The sequence below is a fragment of the Macrobrachium rosenbergii genome, chromosome 51, assembly GCF_040412425.1.
Source record: "Macrobrachium rosenbergii isolate ZJJX-2024 chromosome 51, ASM4041242v1, whole genome shotgun sequence".
Lineage (NCBI taxonomy): Eukaryota > Metazoa > Arthropoda > Malacostraca > Decapoda > Palaemonidae > Macrobrachium > Macrobrachium rosenbergii.
The window spans coordinates 69,395,156-69,418,042 of record NC_089791.1 but is presented as its reverse complement, the minus strand read 5'-3'; the positions used below and the strand labels follow the sequence as shown (position 1 = coordinate 69,418,042).

Below are 22,887 nucleotides of genomic sequence, written 5' to 3'. Positions count from 1 at the left end.
CCTTGATAAGATCGTAATCGACATTCCTTTTAACCCATCAGACGCGTGGAAAGCGTTTAAAATTTCGCCTTTTCCCACGTATGTATCTAACGCCTCGACACCTATTATTAATAATCTGTCAGCTCTAGTATTGGTTTCGCCAATAAAGAAACTTTTACGGTAGTCAGAGACCAAGCACTGTTAAATGATTGCTATGATGTTATGAATAATGTAGTGTGCAGGATCGATTTGTTTGAGTTCATGAATGTATCTGATACGTCCTTGGATTCATGTGAATTGGACTTAGTACTTAACAGAACCTCTCCCCATACACGTGAACATTGTTTGGCTGGTTTAGTACGGTATCGTGACAATCAGTTTCGTCACAGGCTCGTGAATGGCACGTCATTCGTCTTCTCTGCAGAACCATACATCGTCACTTGCCCAGATGGTACTAGGACAACAGGACACATGTTCGTCATTAATGATGGCTGCATTGCAACAACGTCGTCACTCTTCATCCGAGCTATGGTCACGATCATCCGTGGGCGTAATTTCTTCATCAACACATCGTGAAACACCAGGCTGCAAGGTCTAACAATTCCCTACAGCAGGCCCGTCGAAAATGCTATTGCATCATTGGACTTGCTATCTCCTGTGAGCCATTCTTCTGATCACCATGTTTTCTTCTCCTCTACGCATTAATTGCCGTTGGTATGTTGCTGGGATCCGTGAGGCGTAATCGTCAGCGTAATGTTTTGGAAAAAAGCACAAGAACTGAAGGAGACCATTGCGAAATCTGCTGATATTCAAAGGTCCCCATTGGACTTAAGCAAATGGATGTTCCGGGTTCAATAATGGAATTATTGGCCATTTTTTCATTAAAAGCTCGCTACACAGAGAAAGACTGAAAAGGTTCTGTGTTGGTGGTAATAAATGTGAGGAAGAGCTGAACATTTCTGGTGATAACATATTATCTGTACTTTTATATAATGGCTACATTTATTTCTTTAATAACCTATACTACATGTGTATTATCATTTTATGCGTGTAGTAGCATGTTGATCATTCAACATTTTGCATTTAGTAATCTGGTTGTCCAGACTGGTTAATTTATCAGGATAACTATTTGGTTTATATAATCTTACTGTATATGGTTATTACTTTTGGATACATTTTTAAGCATTGATTTCAATCCCCATCATTGCAAGTGTATTCATATAATCTGTGCACAAATGTTTTTACTTTGTATTGCATTATCATTTCAGAATTGCATTATCATTTCTGAATTGCATTATTATCTATATGATTTATGTATATATGATTTATTCATTAGCATTATCAGTATAATCAATATTGGAGTTATATAACTTTTTTTTTTTCTCACTTTGCTATATTTTAGTAAACCTTGTGTACACAAATGTGAAACATATTTCAGTATTTGCTGTTTTCAGTATTTACTATATATCTTCATTCACAACGTGAGTATAATGATTTTTGGAAAGCGTATATTTTCTTTTGCTTTCTGAGAATTTATGCTTAGCTAGTGAATGCCTGTTTTTATGATTTCGTCCCTATTGTGTTTTATGTGGCCGAGCAAATGTCATATTTCATTTATAACAAAATTAAAGAAAATATAGTTTCTTAAATGATAATCATATATATCTCTGTTGCACATGAAAGGAATGCTACTGTGAAATCTCAGTTTGATCAACCCAGACGCAGACGTCATCAGTAAATACCTGTGTAGTGTTTTAAAGACAGTGCGTCAGCATACATTTGCATCGTCGTTTGCATAGACTCAGCGTTCTCTTTTTGATCAGAGTTGAAGGCAAAGTCACGTAGGCATGAGAAGTCCTTGGAACGAGGTCATATGTTTGTTCGTGTGTGTGAATCTTAGTCTTGCTATGTAAAAGTATGAAAGCTTAGATAGAGATCGACATGGGAGCCATCCTGTGTAGACCATTGTATTCTTTTGTACAAAAGTCTTTTATACGAAATACAAGAAAAACCACTATGGAGTTTGTCTGAATCCTACAGAAGATTGGTCGCTCTCAAAACAACAGTCTTATTGCACAGCCATGAAGAATTGTGAAGATGCAACAACAACTCTCTGACTGCGTTCTAAACACAGTCTCTGTAACCAAACAAAATAGGAATATCCTATGACATATTCATGACTGCCCAAAATGCAAAACTCCTAGTTTACTGTTCTATATGTCAGGAAGCCCATGCCTTCTTTCAAGAGTGGCTGAATCTGGACCTTTACACTTTTCCTTTATAAGGGCTGGAGCTGAGACATCATCTGAGGACTGACACTTTCACTATGACCACTAACAAAGATAACCCTGTTGCCAACCTGGAGACCTAAGGCTCCAAACCCAACATACCTGAGTGAGTTTGCACATGGTCCATGCACAGTGAGGCCACTTCCTTCTGCCTGACAGCCAAAACCCCTGTAACCCAGGGAGCATTCTGGACATAAATATCATTTATATGTATCAGTATATGAATCACAGGAGTGTGATGAAACAAAAATTATTCTTTTACCTCTGAGATATTGTTTTTTTCTTAACAGCTGGCAAATTCATTCTAGAGACCAGCTCTTCTTTCTTCAAGTCAGCGACCTTAAGCATTTTTGCATCATCCTTATTAGTATTATCCACTGAATCTTCTGCAATACTCAATACCTGCAAATATTTTAGAGTCATATAAAGGAACTTCCAACTTACAAAAATACATAACCATGAGTTATAACGAATGTTAATTTTACCTTGTTGGATTATTATTTCAAATACACAAAAATTTCATTTCATTATTTTATAGAGAAGGGGTAAGAGAATAGTATATTTATAAAGCTTACATATTCAAAATATTCACTATGGATATTGGAATGAATAAAAAGAAAATTCACGACTAAAGTGGCAGATGAAGTAAAGTAACTTATCAGTACAGTAATTAGTATTACTCAGCCAGAATATAGCACAGAAAGAGCAACAAACGCTAAATTCTTCTTTTTAATAAAGACACTCAAATACATGATTTTGATAGTGAAGCTGCTGTTTGTCCTCAAATCCCTTCGTTACACTCCCATGGTCCCCAGAGTTCCATAAGACAGACCAACCAATCTAAAAGAATTCTCTTATAGTTGGTCTCAGCCAGAATAGTGCTAGTTGGCAGTGATAGAATATAAAGGACCCTGGACAAGAGGGCTCCATCTCTGTCCTACAATGACTACCACAGTTTTTTCCTTTTTCTACTAGCACAGATGTCACAACAGCGCTATGTCAGCTATCTTTCTTATTACATTCTGGTCTGACAGAGTTCACTCATCTCCAGTATTTGCTCCAAATACTGCAAATGTTCATAACAAGTTTAAAGTGAAGTGGTACATAGTTTTAAGACCCAATGAAAACCTTTAGTGCCTTACAATTTTAATGGGTAAGCTCATATTTGTTAAAATTGGGAGCCAGTAGGTCTCTGGCAAGGTGAGAAGTTAGAATTAGATCGCTACGCTTCCACGCTGTAGTTGCTGTGTTGTTATTGTCCTGTCTAACAAAGCGATAAATTAGCATTAATGAAATATTAGACAATTTTGTTACTGAAGCTCATTAGTCCATAATATTTTAACATAGATATATAATTTGAGGTTACCAAAGTGATAAATCGGGTTAGCTGAACCTCTTGTTTACCACTTTGCCATAATCATAGTCCACAATTGTGCTTGGCTTATGAGCCCTGATGTTTACTAAAGGCCAATATTTCTTTTATAGTATTTCATAATCAAACTACAATCAACCCCTGCTTATTTGTGGTTCAACATTATGGTTCAGTTATTAGCAGATTTTCTGTTAAACATATACAAAGTATCCACATTATTGATACTCCAAATTTGCCTATTGGTGGATTTAGCAGTTACTGTATTTTTCATATTACTTTCATGACTAAATGTTTTAGGATGATAGTTTAAATTATATTTGGTGTTTGAACTATTAAAATAGACAGTTATAAGCATTGTAGAGGGGCTCTTTGAAGTTTGAACTATTAAAATAGGCAGTTATAAGTGTTTTTAAGGGTTTATGATTCATGGGTGGGTGTAGCACATCCCTGCAAATACCAGAGGACGACTTTAAATGGATTTTGTGACAGAGTTACACAGTTCTCCTTCATATTGGGGTCTTTTCAAGTCCTAAAGGAAATACATTCTTGCAGACCTATTTCTAACGGGTGTTGTTCCGCTAGTAGTGACGTTGCAGGTGTTTTAGAGATTGTTGTAATGCTCTTCTTTTCCAACAGGAATGTGAAAATGACTTTAATGATGGCAAGCTTTGTCAAACAAATTAAAATCTTAGAGATGCTGATTTTAGGTAAATTCAGTACAGTATGATAATGATTTTAATTATGTACCAACTAACATAGCCTATAACCTTTACCTGATGCCTGGGAATAGACCAGGTAATTAAAAGTTATGAAATGTATAGAAATATGTTGTATGGGTATCCATTTAGTCTTGTCTTAGTTGAGTTTAGAAGCATTTGTGAATAAATCATTTTAGACAATGTTATTGTAGTAATTGTCAATTAATATTTTAATATATCACTATCCTTTTATAGATATGACCCACTGATCATATATCATACTATGGACAAGTACTTGTGGACATGTCAGCCTTTTTTAATTTTTTTGCTGCCTATACAGTGATACAGATAGCTAACACTAGATAGTTTTAATTAAAACTTGTTCCTTTTATCACTACTGGGCTTCTATTATGCAGGACCTTAGATTACCTGTACTAGAGTGAATTGTTCAATCTGCTTTTTGCCTGTGTAAATGGCTCATAACCACCTGCCATGAGCCAGCCCATTTAAAACAATGAGGAGAATTTGATTGGTTGCTGGACATGTGTGAAATATGCAACATGCTCCTGAAAGAGTGATGAAAGAGTCCATTTTAGCGGTCTTTATGAGTTCTCTCAACTCGTCCTGAGGGGAAGAGATGTAGGCCCAGAGGCAAAAATAACAAGGCTGAATGCGACTGTGTGATTCCCTTATCAGTAAAAGAGCACCAGAGTTCTCTCTTCTCGAGGTTTCAAAGTAAAGAGTGGAGGTCTCTAAAAGACATCTCAATCGTCCTTACCCACACAGCACAGGACTAGAGACAAACCGAGGTAATGTCTCTCACCTAAAAACTGGAAGTCTTCTATCTTCTTAACCAGTGCTCCTGCTGTCTAAGAGGAGGGGCTCTCTTCACAAAGCTCAAAAGCACTGGACATAAATGTCTTTATTTGCAAAGGACATGACTCTTAGACACTAACTGTCAAGGAGGGGGTGCCTGGTACTGAAAAGGGGACCTCTCTATATGCAGACTAATGCTCTCCGCATGGCACCCAGATGCGGGAGACTGATAATGAAGAATTGGTGCCACGTTATCGGGAATTGGCGCTGGTCACTTAAAAAAACCAGAGCCAGGCACTGAATTGGGAACTGGCTCTCAAGAAATAACAACAGTGCGTTCTAAAAACAGTCTGTGAGCGGGTGATAAATGTTCACAGGCAGGGGTCAAGTACTGGACAGATATTGACGCTCTGGAGTAAGCACCGAGTGTTTGGGAATTGGCGCGGGTGCTCGGGTTGCTGCCAAACTTTTGGCAGCCAGTGCAGCACAGAGGTGGACAGCTGGTGCTCAGGAGCAGGCGCTGAGTGCTCGGAGACTGTGACTGTCATATGTTGCAGAGAAGAATCTCAAGTCTGTTGAAACGTAATGAGAGACATCTCATTGTCACTACAGTACATCTCTTCAAGGGTTGGGGCACTCCGGTCACTGGATGCTTGGAAATTGCTGGGCGTTTAAGAGCACTGGAAGAGTGTTATGGTAACAAATACTGGAAGTTCAGGAGACAAGCGTCGTGGACTTCCAAACCGGGATCCATATCACTAAAGCACATCGTTTGGATGTCTTTTCAATAGTTGTCCACTGAGGCCCGAGACCAGACAACAGGTTCAACTGAGGCGGGGGCAACTACCTGGGGGACTTCCCATCAGCCTCCATCAGACTTTCAGTATGACTTCTCCCAGGTTCAGGGGTATGACAGTGACTTAGGTCTAGGAGAACCGACAGGCCAGGTAATCACCTCCTCAGTGCACAACACTACACTATCACAAGGTTAACTTACACAATGTTAACTTCTGTTAACCCATACACAAGACAGGTAAAGGCACGGGAGGGGCGAGGGACTCAGGGGTGGGGAGAAGATAAGAAGGCTAGTAGCAGGAGAGAAAAAAATTAATGTGGAAAGAGTTGGAGCCAGATGCTGGGTGCTCCCAGGTTGTACATAGCGCCAATTGTAGCTGGGCGCTAGGGCGAGCTAGTAGCTCAGGAAGCTAATGAGTGCTCCTGGGCACTCGGCGCAGAAACTAGTGGGCGCTTGGCATCGATTCTCAGATGTCAAGAAAGCCTATTTATCCAAAACCCTATCCTCACCAAAATAAGTAATGTCTCTCCCTACTACGTTATGCCCTTACACTTTTTCAGTTCTCTGCAAAGGAGAGTTTAATAAGAAAATGTGCTAAATTAATTCTTTACCGACAATTGTTTTGAAGTACACAGAGTACCATCACAAAAACATATCTCAATTCCTTATCAAGCATATTTGAGGGCTTGCCGATATGCATTCACCATCGAAAACATTGGTTCAGTAGCAAACACGATATTTTCATTATAATATGCTACTCGGCAAAGGAGAGTTAATCAACTGATTGCAAATTTGCTGTAGCAAAATATGATAAACTTGAATCAGATCTTAATTACAAAACAATAAATTACTAATCCTGACAGCTGTAGGCTTGAAGTATACTCGAAATCAGTGATAATATTTGTAAATCTGATTATCCAACCAGCGAATAATACACATAGCTGCTTCAAACACCCAATGTTTACACTGAGCACGGCAGAAGGAGAATGAGGTTGTCTGCTGAGTCATTCCTAGCATTCCAGTTAGTGGGCGGGACTGGTAACCTACACTAAACAATTGGAGCGCTATTGCGGATTTTAAAATTTAAGCTGTCACATGAGTGGAAAGTATAGCTATATAATTACTTGGTAAGTTACTTATATGAAAAGTTGGTTTGTATGAACTAATATTTGATTTTTCTTTTTTTATTATATTTAATTTTTGAATGTTAGTGTATGATTGTTTGATTAATCTATTTTTTTTTTTTTACTTGCAGTTTGCTTGAGTGGTTTAATGTAGATTGAGGAGCTCTCCTTCACCTTACCTGATAAAAAGAAAGAAATCAAAGAAAGGAAAGAGAACATGACATTAGAAGAACAGTTAAAAACAGAGGCAGGGATAAGGTAGAGTAGTGATAAGGAATCTAGGGAGAGAGCACAAAACTGCCAGATTGTAGAAACAAAACATTTGGTCAGGCCACCCTTCTTGTTCCTCCATACAGGATATGATGCTAAATCCCAAAAAGTGTCGCTCTCGAAACACATGTAGCAAATAAAGTTCGACAACAGTTGGAAAAGAACAAAACTAGGTGTTGATCTCTCCAGTAGGAAGAAGGATAGCAACAAAATCCTAAACTGACTGATGCTGAGCAAGCTAACCCCTAATCTGAAGGAGAAGTCTCAGAGACCATAGTTGGGGAACATTATAGTATTAAGATTTAGTGACAGCAAGGTTCAATTAGGTTAAAGTTCTTTTGATGAGGGGGGGAGAACTATAGGATTAAGACTGAGTAGAATACGTTTTGATGAATTGTAGTTAAAGTTAGGTTAAGTTTCTATTCTATAGGTTATGTTGATAAATAAGTTAAGGACAGTCAGAGTTTCATTTAAAAACTCCAAATCTGTTCCCACCATATTGCACCAATTGTGTACTAAAAGAAAATGCCCCTACATAATATTTTGGCGCCCAATGTGGGGCCTTTGATAGTACAGTAAGAGTCGGGTACACACAATTGGAGGCGCAAAGGGAGCAGGTATGGAAGGTGTTGGGTCAGATGAAGGGGACCAAGGTTGGAATGGGAGGTGGAATAGGCTGATGTGCATGATAATCAGCTTACAGATTACATTAGAGGAAGCCCAGGCAAGGAAAAGTAGATTGGTTACAAGGATAGAGGCGATGGATGAGAAAGTGTGAGATAGTGAAGAAAATGGTTGAAATGGCTAAGAGTGGACCCAGTGTTGGGAAAGGAGGTGAGAATGATGAGGTAAAAGGTGTAAAGGAGAAAATCCCTCAGAAAGGGAAGGAGTTGTCAAGTAAGAGTAAGGAGTACCCGCCATGGCCCAGTATGAGTGAGGTGAGTAAAAGTGATAAGGAAGAGAGAGTAAATGAAGAAAGGGAAAGAAGAGAACATGAAAGGGAAGATGTCAGGAAAGAGGAGTCAAGTTCCTGGATTTGGAGGATAGTCCGGACTCGGAAGTTGAGAATGATTGGAAGAGTGGAAGTGGCAGTAGTAGTAGTGGTAGTGAAGGGTTGAGTGAAGCAAAGGAGAAAGAGGCCAAAACAGTGTTCCTGAGGGAGGTTCCCCAGATTGAGAAATTTTGTTTACGGAAGGAAGACACGTGAGTTTTCTGATGATTATGAGGAAGTACTGTGGACAAAAGTATGGGAGAGTGATAGTGTGTGGATGAAATGGCTGGGGAAGTTCTGTAGAAGTATGTGTGTGGTGAACCAGGGTATGAGTCCATGAAGGCTAGATTGATTAGGCAGGTGAGGAGAATGAAGGAAAGTATTGTATACAAGAAGGATGATAGGTTCAAGGAGGCAAAGATAGAAGCCGGAGAGGAAGTGGGCTTGTATGCCCGCCCATAGGTTAGAGCTTTAGCCAGAAGGAAGTATGGAGAGGAAGGAATTGAGGAATATAAACACCTCATGCAGAAGTTCTTGGCCACTATTCCAGAGAAGATTAGGGTAATTTTGAATGAGAAGAAAAAGATCAGAAACAGTGGTCGGGAAGAGTTTAAATTGGGAGGATGTTTTAGAGATCCTAAAAGACCTGAGAGTAGATGATAATGAACCAAAGGAGATGTACGATGGGTTTGAGGTGGTAAATGGAAGGGCATATAAGGACGCTTTGGTGAGTGAGGAGACAGGTGTGATGCAAGCCTTGCTGGAAGAGTGTAGGAAAGACCACGTGGAAAAAGGAAGAAAGAATGTGCAAGTGAATGTGGGGAACAATGGGAAAAGGAACTGGAGCAGAAGCCAAAGAGAGGTTTAGGAGTGGAAGTGTGAGTAGAACGAATGTGAATTTGAGGGGAGGTCAGATGGGAATGAGTAGTAGTGACAAGGAGTGTTACAGGTGTAGAAGGACTGGGCATGTGAAAGTGGATTGCAGTTTGGCCAATGGCGAGTGTTTTGGCTGTGGAAAGAGAGGGCATATGTTAGTGGATTACCCACAAGTGAAAGAGCTGAAGTGTTTCCGCAGCAGAAAGGTGGGGCATCAAGTGAGAGACTGACAGAGTGGAAGGAGAGTAGGAGTACAGTAAACACCCCTGTATTCGCGGGGATGCGTGCCACAATCCCCCAAAATAGCTAAAATCCATGAATACTTAAAACCCCTCTAAAACACTTAGAACTGCCTATTTTGATAGTTCAAACACAAAAATCTCTAAAAACACTTATACATGAGTATTTTAATAGTTTTATCACAAAAAGTACATTTAGTCATGAAAATGATGTGAAAATACAGTAATTAACCCATAAACGCCTATTGGACGTATCATACGTCGACTAAAATTGTCTGTTGGGTGCCAAGTGGACGTGCAAACGTGCCTACAAAAATTTCAACTTCGGTCAACTTTGACTTCGACCGAAAATGGTCAAAAACGCAATTGTAAGCTAAAACTCTTACATTCTAGTAATATTCAATCATGTACCTTCATTTTGCAACAAATTGGAAGTCTCTAGCACAATATTTTTACACGATTTATGGTGAATTTTGAAAAAACTTTTCTTACGCATGGCTAACTCAGCCCAAAAATTTTATAAATTCTTTAAATCATTTTGTCGTAATTTTTGCACTGTTATATATTAGCCGTTACATAAAAGTTTTATATATGAAAATGTATGCAATTTCATGGACAATACAGCAAAATACAACCCATGGTTGTAGCTTTTATCAATTTGGAAATATTTTCATATAAACCACAATAACTGCCAAAATTTCAACCTTCGGTCAACTTTGACTTGACCGAAATGGTAAAAAAACGCAATCTTAAGCTAAAACTCTTACGATCTAGTAATATTCAATCATTTACCTTCATTTTGCAACCAATTGGAAGTCTCTAGCACAATATTTCAATTTATGGTGAATTTCTGAAAAAACTTTTTTCCTTACATCCATGCAGAAATTCTTTAAATCACGTTGTCGTATTGTTTGCACTGTTTTATATTAGTCGTTACATAAAGTTTTATGTATGGAAATGTGCACAATTTCATGTAGAATACAACAGAAAATAACTCATGGTTGTAGCTTTTATCAGTTTTGAAATATTTTCATATAAATCACGATAACTGCCAAAATTTCAAGCTTCCGTCAACTTTAACTCGACCGAAATGGTAAAAAACACAATTATAAGCTAAAACTCTTACATTCTAGTAATATTCAATCATGTACCTTCATTTTGCAACAAACTGGAAGTCTCAAGCACAATATTTCGATTTATGGTGAATTTCTGAAAAAAATTTTCCTTACATCTGTCTTGGCAATGTAACTTGGCGAACATCTCAGAAATTCTTTTGTCATGTTGTCGTAATGTTTGCATCATTTACATTATTCGTTACATAAACTTTTATATATGAAAATGTGCGCAATTTCATGTAGAATACAACAGAAAATAGCTCATGGTTGTAGCTTTTACCAGTTTTGAAATATTTTCACATAAATCACGATAACTGCCAAAATTTCAACCTTCGGTCAACTTTAACTCGACGAAATGGTCAAAAAAAAGCAATTGTAGCTAAAACTCTTACATTCTAGTAATATTCAATCGTTTAACTTCATTTTGCAATAAATTGGAAGTCTTTAGCACATTTCGATTTATGGTGAATTTTAAAAACATTTTCCTTACGTCTCTGCTGGTAACTCGGCCGAACATCTCAGAAATTCTTTCGTCTCGTTGTCGTAATATTTGCACGCTTTATATTAGTTGTTACATAAAGTTTTATATATGAAAATGTGTGCAATTTCATGTACAATACAACAAAAAATAACTCATGGTTGTAGCTGTTATCCGTTTTGAAATAATTCCATATAAATCATGATAAATAGAAAAATTCGACTTTCGGTCAATTTTAACTGGACCAAAATGGTTTAAAACTGCAATTGTAGCTATAACACTTACAGTCTAGTAATATTAAATCAATTAGCTTCATTTTTCAACAAACGGGAAGTCTCTAGCACAATATTTTTCGATTTATAGTGAATTTTTAAAAAACATTTTTTACGTCCGCGCGTTAGCATGAATTCATGCATCATTTTGTGATAATATTTTCTCTGTGTTGCTTTGATTGTTTTAAAATTTGTTATATACCAAAATCATCGTAATTTAGTGTACAATACAACTAAAAACAAATTAACTCATTAGTTTTAACTTTTTTGCTTACAGCGCCATTTGTATACAATTATATACGAGTTTTTTTTTTTTGCTGTCATATATTCCAATATTTACATATGATGATATTTTTTTTCATTTCTAATGGTTGCATACTAAACTTCAGGCAATGACAAAAAAAAATGAGCCAAAAAATGAACTCTTAATCTTAAAAACTAAGCGTGCGGTGATTTTTTGAAAAAAATTTTTTTTCTGCTTCAGCGTTAACTCACCGAACACCGCCAGCATATGGGAGACGTTTTTGTAAATAGGGCTTCGGCGTTAAAGGGTTAATGAATATTGTGTTTCTTCGTGAAAAAACCGCGACTGGGCGAATTTTCCGTGAATAAGGTGTATATATGTTCCACAGAGAAATCAGCAGACAGGTGAGCCCGTGAATCATGAGACCGCGAACATGGGGGGTTTACTGTAAGTGGAATTCATTGTGAAACTGTGGAATGAGGGCATTTTGCCAGGACATGTGAGAACCCTCTGAAGGATGTGGAATGGAGGGTCACATGAAGGAAATCTGCCATACAAACCCCAAACCCCACGAAAACTAAGTGTGAAGGGGGTTTACCGTGGTGAGCCCTCTGGTATGGAAGGGATAGATATATTGCATGTGAGAGAAGGGTTTTTAAGTGGAAATGTCTGTTTTGGGGAACAAGTAGATCGTTGTTTGTGTGTCAGAGTAGAATGTGGTGGAGTGTTATTGAAAGCATTGATTGATAATTATTGTTGTAGTGGAAATGTGGTTTTCAAAAGGCATATGAGAAAATAAAAGAAAATGTAGCATGGAGGGAGGAATGTGATGGATATCACGAGTATAACTGGGATTGGAGGATTGGAGGTAAAGGTGTGTTGTGAGTTTGTTGAGTTGGTTAGTGTTCACAGGAATAAGGTTGGAGGAGGATGCTTTTTATGTTGTGCATAGAGTGAATGAGAGGTATGATAGGTTGTTGGGGTATGCATTTTTGAAGAAAAACTGGGTAAAGTGTACCCAGAACAAGAAATGATAGAGGAGGTATGAATGGGAGTGAAACAGGGTGAAGTTGTATGTGGAGGATGGACAAGTAAGATTGAAGATGGTTTATGGAGTGGTGGCATATGCAATGGAGGACATACAACTGCCAAAGATTTGGGGTGTGTGGAGTGTGAATGTAGGGTGGAACCAATGCTGGAGTTGGCGAGAAAGTTTGGGTAACATATTCGTGTTGGATAGTAACTCTGCATGTTATGAGATAAGGGTCGCACATGTGTTTGATGGAATTCTGGATGTAAAGGACCCAAAGGTGTGTAAGGTGTGTGGAGATGTGAAAAAGAAAAGGTGGAGAGGTATACATCTGGGTGATAGATTGGGAGCTTAAAAGTGGGTTGATTTAAGTAATGATAAACACGTTAAGGGGTATGATGTGATGGCCGAAGGGGAAAAAAGTCAGAAGACTGGAATAAAGAAAAGCTTAGGAAAAGGTGAGATTGGTGAGAAGTTGAACGAGAAAGAGAAAGAGCAGGTGTATGAGCTGTTGTGGGAAAGAATGGGTGTGATGAGTCAAGGTGATGAGGACTTTGGGACAGCTAGATGGCCAGAGTTCCATATTCAGGTGACGACAACACATCAATTTATCAGAGACCACAACATTTCCCAGCTCCGGTAACACAAGATTGAAGAGCAGTGTGAAGAGTTAGAAAGGACAGGAATGACTGAAACCAGTAAAAGTGATTGGAATAGTAAGAAAGCCTGATGGGAGACTGAAAATGTATTGATTACTGAAGAGTAAATGAAGTGACAGTGAAAGAAAGATTCCCTATGTGTGTGGTGTCTGACTGTGTGTACAGTATGCATGGGATGAAAGTGTTTAGCAAGATGGATCTGGTAAGGGGGTATTATCAGATGCCAGTGGCAGAGGATTGTAGGCTGATGACTGCTTTCTCAACCACGAAAAACAGTATCAGTTCTGCAATCGCAGTTTTGGGTTGGCTAATGCCCCAGCTGTCTTTCAGAGAGCAATGAATACTGTACTGAGTGGTTTTCCCTGCGAAAATGTGTCGGTGTTTCTTGACAACATTTTGGTAATGAATAAGACCACAGAAGAGCACAGTGGTTGGTGCGAGCGGTGTTGAGGAAATCAGAGGAAGTTGGGGTGGTAGTCAAGGTGAGTAAGTAGAGTGGTTCATGGGAGAAGTGGAGTTTTTGGGCCATAAGGTGAGTGAGTCTGGTGTGCAAAAGCGGAAAAGTTTGTGAAGAGAGAGAAATTTCCCTCAACCTCAGGACCATGCAAGAGTTGCGTGGATATTTGGGATTGATAGAGTTTGGAAGGAAGTTTATGGAAGATTGTTTGGGGATTGCAAAGCCATTGTCAGAGTGGACAGGCTGCAAGAAGAGTACAGTTGTGAAGTGGGATGAAAGGATGGTGAAAGTGTTTGAGAAACTGAAAGAAATGGTGAAGGATGGGGTTGGCTTACCCTGACTATAGTGCAGATGCTAGTAAGTTAGAAGTGTATAAAGATATGAGTGGAGTGCCGATGGGTGGATGTTTGATGCAGAAGCAAGTGGTGAATGGAATTGAAAGAGATAGAGCGATAGCCTATGTCAGTAAGGTGTTTAGTTTGGCAGAGTGAAAATATTCTACTACTGAGAGAGAATTGGCTGCACTGAGATTTTGTGTGAAAGCATTAAGACCGTTTCTGTATGGTGTGAGGTTTGTGGTGTGTACGGACCATCAACCTCTAGTGTATCTGCAGAAAATGAAGGGAGTGGATGCTAGAATTGCACGAATGGTAGAAGATTTGAGTGACTTTGATTTTGTGATAAGAGTATATCAAGGTAAAAGGAATATTGTTGCAGATATGATGTTTACACTACCTGGAGAAGGGAAAGAAGAAAAAATGAGACATAAGACCAGAGTATCTACCGAGAGAACTGGTGTAGCACGTGAGAGTAAGGGGGTGGTGACTTCGATGTTTGAAAGTGTGTGGTGTGGACTGAATGATTTGGTAGACGGTTTGAAGGTGCAGGTGCCTGGAAGGGTAAAATGAACTGAAAGCGGAGGTGACTGAGGAAGTTTGCAAGAGGCCTGGATGTTTGGGAGTGTCAAATGTGGAACCATATAGGGTGAGTCTGAGAGCTATGATGTGTCCTGGAGTAGTCCCATTTCAGGTTTTGATGGTGGTGAGTAAAGTATAAGGTGATTGTGTCCATACACATTGGGGTGAGAAATCTAAAGTGTATTGGCATGAGGGGAGTGAAAGAGAGGGAGAGTGAGTTGCATTTGCAGTGTTTGAGTAGGGTACACCATAACTGGGTTGTAGAGAAAAAGAGCTATGAAAGGAAGGATGAACGTTGAAGAGACAATGTTGGAATTGTTGGAAGTGGAAAATGATGGTAAGGAGGGTGAGTGAAGGATGTGTGTACACAGGGAACATATTGACTTTGGGAGTAGATATCAGTGGAGGACAATACTATGGTTTGGTTGACACAGGAGTGCAAATATCGTTGGTGAACACGTGATTAGGGATGTTGAGAGAGTGGATTGGAAACGTTAAAGGAGGCGGTGAATAAGTCAATAAGAGGTATAGCAGGAAGGTCAGTTGAATGGGAGGAGGTGAGGTTGAAGGTAAAGTTGGGAGAGTTTGAGATGGAAGCGTGTTTTGTAGTACTGGGAGATGAGCAAATGCTGTATTGTTTCCTGTTTAGGATAGATTTCTTTAGGAAGAATGGATTGGTAGTGGATGTTGGGAAAGGAGTTCTGTTGAAAGATGAGGTTGTAAAAGGGAAAATTCAAAGTGAGGCAGTAAATATGGCCAGGTTTGTGGGAATGACTTATAGGAGTCTGAGTGAGGATGAGGATACAGTATAGTGAAGTTGGATAAGAATGAGAATGAACTGCCAACAACAGAGGATGTTGAGGAGATGTAGCGAAGTGTTTGATAGTGAGTGAGTTAAAGAGGTGTATTAAGAGAGGACCTGGAAGAAGATGGCCTTTGTTGTTGAGTACAGTAAATGGATAGTTTTCTGAGATTTGTGTTTTTCCATTATTTAAGGAAAATTTGTACAGATGTATGGTTGCATGTGAAGATGTCAAAGGGTATGAAAGAGCTGTGGAGTTAGGGGCAACTGATTGTGTAACTTTTCCAGTAACTGCAAGAGGAAATGTAGGAGTGTTGTTAAGGTAGATCATAAGAGTAAGTTTTGTAAGTTGTGCAGCAGTGAAGAATAAAACTAATGAGAACATTGAAAGAGTGGTCAGTATGGTCTTGTTGACTGCATGTGTGAGGAAGCCAGTAAGAACGTTGGAGTGATAATGGGCCAGAATTTGTTGGTCGACCTTTTTGAGCGAATGTTAAGAGAGTGGGTCGAGCATGTGTTAACAACTCCATACATGCCGAGTGTGAATGGGTTGGTGGAACAAACCATAAGGACTCTGGAGTGAGATGTTATGAATGTTGACTGATAGAGAGAATGAATCTGGATTTGTTGTTAAGAAAAGTGGTAACAATGTATATGGGTCAGTACATAAAAGCAGTTGGAGTAGAAGTGAGTGAAGAAGAGGTGGTGAATGTGAGGTCCTGGACATGAAGTCAAGGTCCAGTTCCAGGTTATGAATGGGTAGTGAGAAGGGATTTTTGAAAAAAAAAAAAAAAAAAATAAATAAATAAAAAAAAAAAATTTCCTTTGTTTTAGTAAGGGGAAGTGTGGTGGTAGTGTGAAAAAATGTCTGTTTTTTGTTTTGTAAATATTTGTGTGTGCGTTGGTGTGTGACTTTTTCATTAACTAAGTTTAATTTTTGTTTTCTTTTTACTTGCAGTTTGCTGAGTGTGTCAGGACAGAGTGACTTGCTCCCCTTCAACCAATGTGTAAGCAACTTGAGAAGTTAGGATGCTTCCTTAGCAGAAGCTATTTGGGAATAGTTATCTACTGATGGGGAACTGTAGTGAAAAGTCTGTGGTTGAAGTTGTTGTTGGCCTGCCTTATGGCTGTAGAATCTGGTTAAAAAAAAAAAATTGTAGAAGAGCTGTTGCAAATAGAAAAAAGGATAAGGCAGAGAAGTGATAAGAAACATACAGAATGAGAAGCTGCCAGATTGTAGAAGAGAAACAAAACACTTGGTCAGGCCGCTCTTTTTCCCGTTCCTCCATATACGACACTAAATTCCAAAAGGTGCCAATCTCGACACACCTGCAGCAAATAGAGTTCGACAGCAGTTGGAAAGGAACAGAACTAGGTGTTGATCTCTCCAATAGGAAAAAGGATAGCGACTAAATCCTAAACCGGCTAATGTTGAGCAAGCTAACCCAATCTGAAGAAGTCTCAGAGACCATAGTTGGGGGGAACACTATAGATTTAGGTTTAGGAATTCGGTTTGGGTTCTTTTGGGGGTCCTGGTAGAATAAAATTAGGCCAAGTTAGTTATAGGAGGATAAGTTTATCACATTAAGGTTTTTTTTGATGACCACTGTAGTATTAAGGTAATAAATTAGGTTAAGAAAAGTAGAGTTTCATTTACTAACCTCAAAATCTGTTCCCATCATACTGCCCCAATTGTGTACAATAAAAACCCCATACAGCCTGGAATGTATCTGGCTGACAGCTCTACCGAGTGAGCTACCGCCCAATCGTGCACCTGCATCGTCAACTGGTGAAGTGGAAGAGATATGAGACCCCTGCTTGTTGACATATGCCACCACCGAGGTGTTGTCGCTCATTAACACCATGGAGTTCCCATCACTTGATCCTAAAACTCTTGGAGGGCCAGGAAGGCCGCCTTGGGCTCCAGGATGCTGATGCGAAGGTGCTTGTCGTCTCAGTTCCACGCTCCCAAAGTCAGCAACTCATCCTCGGTTGATGCATCTGAGAACAGAAGCATGTCCAGAGGGGGAGTATGCAGGCATACTCCTATTAAGAGGTTCCTGTGGTCCAGCCACAAGTCCAGATACTCTCTCACTTCCCCCGAGAGAGGACTGAAAAAGGATTGAGGGTCTTGAGACCGGGACCAGTACTCCTTCAGTCTCCACTGAAGGGAACGAAGGTGAAGTCACCCATGAGGGACCAGCTTCTCCAACGACAACAGGTGACCAATGATGACTTTGCCATTGCCGAGCTGGCTGCTCCCGTCGAAAGGAACAACTGTGCTGCCTTCCTGAACCTGCTGATCCAAGTGTTCGAGGGAAGACTCTGGCTGCTACCATATCTATCAGCATGCTCAGGCACTTTATCCTCTGCTTGGGGGTGAGACTGGACTTCTCAAGGTTTACAAATCCCTAGATCATGGCAAAACTCGAGGAGTAGATCCCTGTCCTGAAGCAACTGCAAGCAGGAGCTCTCCAGGACAAGCCAATCGTCAAGATACCCCAACAGACATATCCCCTGTGAATGGGCCCAAGCTAACACCAGGGTGAACACTCGCGTGAACACCTGAGGAGTGTTCGAGAGCCGGAAACAGAGTTTCCTGAACTGGAACGCCACCTCCCTGAGGATAAAGTGAAGGTAATTGCGAGGACAAATGGATGGGTATTTGGAAATCGATCCTTCAAGTCCATTATGAAGCATGAAGTCGCTCTCCCTGACGGAGGCAAGCATGGACCGCCCGTCTCCATCGAGAACCAAGTCTGGTGAACGAATTGGTTCAAGGGAGAGAGGTCTATGACTGGTCTCCAACCCCCCAAGGTTTTCCCTATGTAAAAGCCTGGGGACTGATCCGATATGACTTCCACAGCGCCCTTGCTCAACATGGCTTGTACTTCTTGCCTGAGTGCGAGATCCTTCGGAGAACCGGGAATGTAGGTTAGGAGACAGATTGGAGAGTTGGTGAGGAGTGGCCGAGACTTAAAGGGGAGTAGATATCCCTCCCGAAGGACATCCACTACCCAGGTCTTGGCTCCGTATCGCTGCCATGTTCCCCAATGGCTTAACAGGCACCCCACCAATGGCAGCAGCTGGAGGAACGCCGCCCTAGCGTTTCCCCTTCTTCCCCCTGCCCCCTTTTCCAGCCTGAAAAGCAGGCTGAAAGGGGCGCAACTGTGCACCCTTTCCAGCAGAAGAAGGCTCGGTGTTCCCGTGGGTGCCCTTCGAAGCCTGGGTCTTCTTAGGGGCTGAGGAAGTGCTAGCCTGACCCGAAGGTTAGGCTGCATTGGTGCATGAAGATCCAGAGATCTTAGCCACTGCCTGATGGACAAGGTGGTTGCTGTCTTCGGCCCATCCCTTGCCAAAACCCAGTAACAGTCCGTTCCTCAGGGTCAATCCCGACTCAAGACCTACAGACCTGGTGATCCGAGTCAGGACAGCATCCCTTCTCTTCAACACCAGGTTTACTGTCTGGTGGGCAAGGTAAGAGATGGCTCTACCTCCAGAATGACACAGTCTCCCAAAGGCGGAGTCCTCTCTAGGAACCATAGCACCTGAGGAGGCAGCCACCCTGGATATTGTGAACAACCACAGATCCAGCCAGGAGACTGCCTGGAGGGCCGCCATGGCGGTAACCTCCAGGGTCGCTGCCTCTGGCTGTGAAAGGGAGACCCCTTCCGAAACAAGTTGCTGCAGCAAGAGACCCAGGCCAAGATGATCCAGGTCTGGGTCAACCTGACTGATCAGCAAGGACCCCTCCAAGGGCATGTAAAATCCCTTCTGTGAAGTACCCCCTCGGCAAGCAAGGACCACACCAGCCCCACTGAAACCTTTGGTTCCTTCTTAGGGCCCCAAAAGGTTTTAACACACAAAGGACGAACCACAGAAGAGGCCGTGGTCCCTTCCCTGAGATTGCTGTGCTGACGAATCAGCACGATCATCTCTGCAAAGGTCCTCTGTATTTTGGGGGTGTCCATCCTGAGGAAGAGGACTCTCGAGTCCTTCCAGGGTGCAGTCCTCCCAATCTACTCTTCCGGCAGGAGGGAGAACCTCGGCAGACCCCTTATATCCATCCTGAACTACTCGGGCATACGACCGAGGACAGAGCCAGGAACACAGACCTTCGTAGTTGAACTCTGAGGAGAGGACTCTCCAGGGTTCCTCCTGTCCATCTCGTGCCTCCCAGTAAAACTCCAGGAGGTTGAGGGGACAGGTGAGGATTGGGCACTCCCATCAGATCTGCCAGTGGAACCAGCAGGAGGGGCAGACCGCTTGCAATCATCAACCCGCAGTGATGACGACAACACGAGTCTATGAGAGCGCTTACGCCTCAGCAGAGCGTTGTTCCAAGGACAGCATAGAGGTTCATGTGAGCCAAGCGCTAGACTCGGCCAAACTGAGCCAATCGTGTGAATGCGATCAGGGGCTGGGCAGGGTTGAACGCACAGCTGGCTGGCGAGAATTTGCGCTGTCCTCTTGGCGTGCCCCAGTCTTCTTTGGGGCCAAAACCTCATGAGAAGAAGACCGGACAGGGACCTCCTCTCTGTCTCTCCAGGTGTTAGGACCCTCGGGACCGAGACACTAGGCTGGGAACCTGGCTGAGCACTGGTGGTAGTGCCAGCAGGAAGAGCCGAGACACCTGCATGACTCGGCTCTTTCTCTTGCCCTGTGCTTGAACCAGGGTGGTGAGAGGTCTCTCCGGCACTGGTTTGGGATGCTCGAGACTCCTTGGAGATTTGAGTACTGGAGTGACTTAAGACGAGCACCCAGCACACCGCCAGTCTTAGAAGTAGACTTCTTGGGACTGGCGACAGAAGTGCAAACTGAGGTCTGCGCGCCCGCGGCTCCCGGAACACAAGACCCTGGCGAGGTAAGCGATTTGGTTCCCAAGCCCAAAGGTTGGGAGGAGCCGATGAAGATCCCACTGCTTCCCCTGTGGAGGGGAGGCAGGCCCTTAGAAGCCCCATGGCAGGACTTCTTAGGGTGGGGAGAGGTAGCCTTCCTCTTCTTCGGCTGGGAGCCTCAGAAGAGAAAGAGGAGGAGGTAGCAGGCGATGAGGACAAAGAGGAAGTCGATGAAGATGACGATGATGACACCTTACAGGACCCCTTCCTCAACCTCTTCATCATCTTCTTCAGGATGGTGGTCAAGTCCCCCAGCCAAGAGGGAGCAGCAGACATCATAGGGGCAGCCAGGGCAACAGGAGTGGCCCAGGCAGCAGGAGCATTTATAACAGGAGCGGCGATGCGAGTGGCTCGGACAGCCAGGGCAGGTGGAGAGCAACAGCGGCCCGGACAGCAGAGATCACAGGAGCAGCAGGGGCAGAAGCCATCATATGGGGCACAGAGGAGGTACCCATCATTGACGGTACAACAAGGGACGGCAGGGCCACAGCGACACCTGCAGGCAAGGGCACCACGTGCTGGTATGCTGGAACAGAAGTCACCTGGGTAGGGAAGTGCAGAGAGACAGTCACCGGCATCTTAGCGATCACTGTCATTGTCACCGAGGTAGTCATGGTGGTAGAGGCAGTGTGGGTCACCACTGGAGTGTTCACCAGATGAGAAAAGAGGCCCTGCAGGGATGGAGGCCTCAAAAGACCCAAGGATCGCCAAGCTGCATCCAAATCAGTCGCCTGCTTGCCAAGGAACTGCTTGACCGTCAAACTGGAAGGAGAAAAGGTTAAGTTAGCGGAGGGAGACTCCTCTCGCTCTGAAGGAAAAAATTTTCCCCACCGGAGCGAGGAGAGGCCCCAAGAGGAGGTCGTCTGATTGCCTGCTCCCCCCAGTTGTTCCAAGCCCGACCAAGTGAGCAAAGAAGACGAAGGGAGAGTCCTCTCCCAAAGGATAGACAGCCAGAAGGGAAGCTTGCCGAGAGAGAAATGAAGAAGAAGGGTTGGCCACAAGGGTGTAGTCGGGGGCATATGACCTCAAAAGATGCCTCATAGCCCTTCTCCGATACCATTTCCTCCCCCTTCAAACTTCACCCACTGCTCAGCCGACCAGGAGCAACACTCAACACAAGTAGAATCATGTGAGCAAACATGCCCCCTGCAGGATGGACAGAGGCGTGAGGACCAACCTCAACATACTGAAAGGAAACCATCGCATTTCTTGCCGTTAACCTCCAGGACACACGCTGAGGGAAGGGAGGCCTTCACAACAGGCTTGTCAGATTCATGGGTTTGCATATTTAAAGTTACACACATATACTCAAGCAAAAAACAAAGAAAGAGAGATCCCACCAGGAAAAACAGCTCAACGACAATCAGTGAAGAGATGGAGGAACACACGTCTGCACCACATGATGGCTGAAAGCAAACTGGAATGTTTATGTCCAGGTGGGCAGGACTCCCACCTACCGGATAATAATTAACTGCCCAACTATCTTGTTTGAAAGTTCAACGGCCGTTTCTAGCTACACTAAGTATTCCTAATATAAAGGACCGATGGTTTGTAAGTCGTTACACCTAACAAAGCTTTAGTACAGCTTATGTAAGACAAGAGAAAGAGCCCTCTTATCTTTGAGTCCATTACATACTCCATCACATGTTATAGTGTTTATCATTATGACACAATACCTGGCCAAGAGACCAACTATTAGAAATTCTTTGATATTAGTATGGTGACCATGGAGCTCTGACAGACCCTTGAAAGGTAACTCCTAAGGACGAAATAAGCAACTATGCAGTCAAAAATTACCAATAAAAACCACATTTAGCATTGTACAACCTACATTTTGCATTTTCTTTTAATATGTACTACTTTTTAACATAGCAACTTTCAACATCTTACAAAAAGAATAAATCATCTAAGTATTTTAAGTGAAGACACATTTTTAAAAAATGAACTTATAGCTGTTGTCATTTTAAATAGATAACCCCAGGTGTAAGCAACCTTTACAGTGAAGAGTGGTGTTCCACCTGTACTGCCTGGTTTTAATTGTCAATCTGCCTGGTTATTAAACAGGGATTATTTTGTATTCCTTCATTGCCCTTCTAGTCATTCAAATTCATCCTTCAAGTTGTACTTACACTTTTTCATGAATGGTAGAAAGGCAGTTCATCCCAATACTTTAGCTATTTTTTTTAAACAGATTACAAATACTGAATGACTCTAGAGATAGATTTGAATTGGAAACAGGTGTGCTAACATCATCCAGGGCCTTATGAAGCATGCAGGTTGCAGCATATGCTGTGTGCTACTTGGATAAACTGACACTAGTTGGTGGTGAAAACACCATGGGACAACAGTTTTTCAAAGAGAAACATGGGGAAAAGAGAGGTAAACAAAGGAATAACTAAGATAACTGAGTTAAATACCTCCCAGAATTTGTATGTAAGACAAATAAGGAAAGCCCAAATTGCACATCTTTCCGAAATGGCTGTGTACACACAATTACACCTTGTCCCATTTTTTTCTCACCGCGTCTGCATTAAAAATCACCTAAAAGACAAATGAGTTGGGTGAA

General features: G+C 41.9%; 1 protein-coding gene across 1 annotated transcript in view; it reads right to left on the bottom strand.

Annotated features, from left to right (window-relative positions):
• Nucleotides 1–22,887, bottom strand: part of LOC136833092 (uncharacterized) — a 532,781-nt gene that overhangs the window by 223,613 nt on the left and 286,281 nt on the right. The window contains exon 6 of the mRNA XM_067094739.1: nt 2,530–2,669. Coding sequence (XP_066950840.1) covers nt 2,530–2,669 — 140 coding nt within the window. The remainder of the gene's footprint in view (nt 1–2,529; nt 2,670–22,887) is intronic.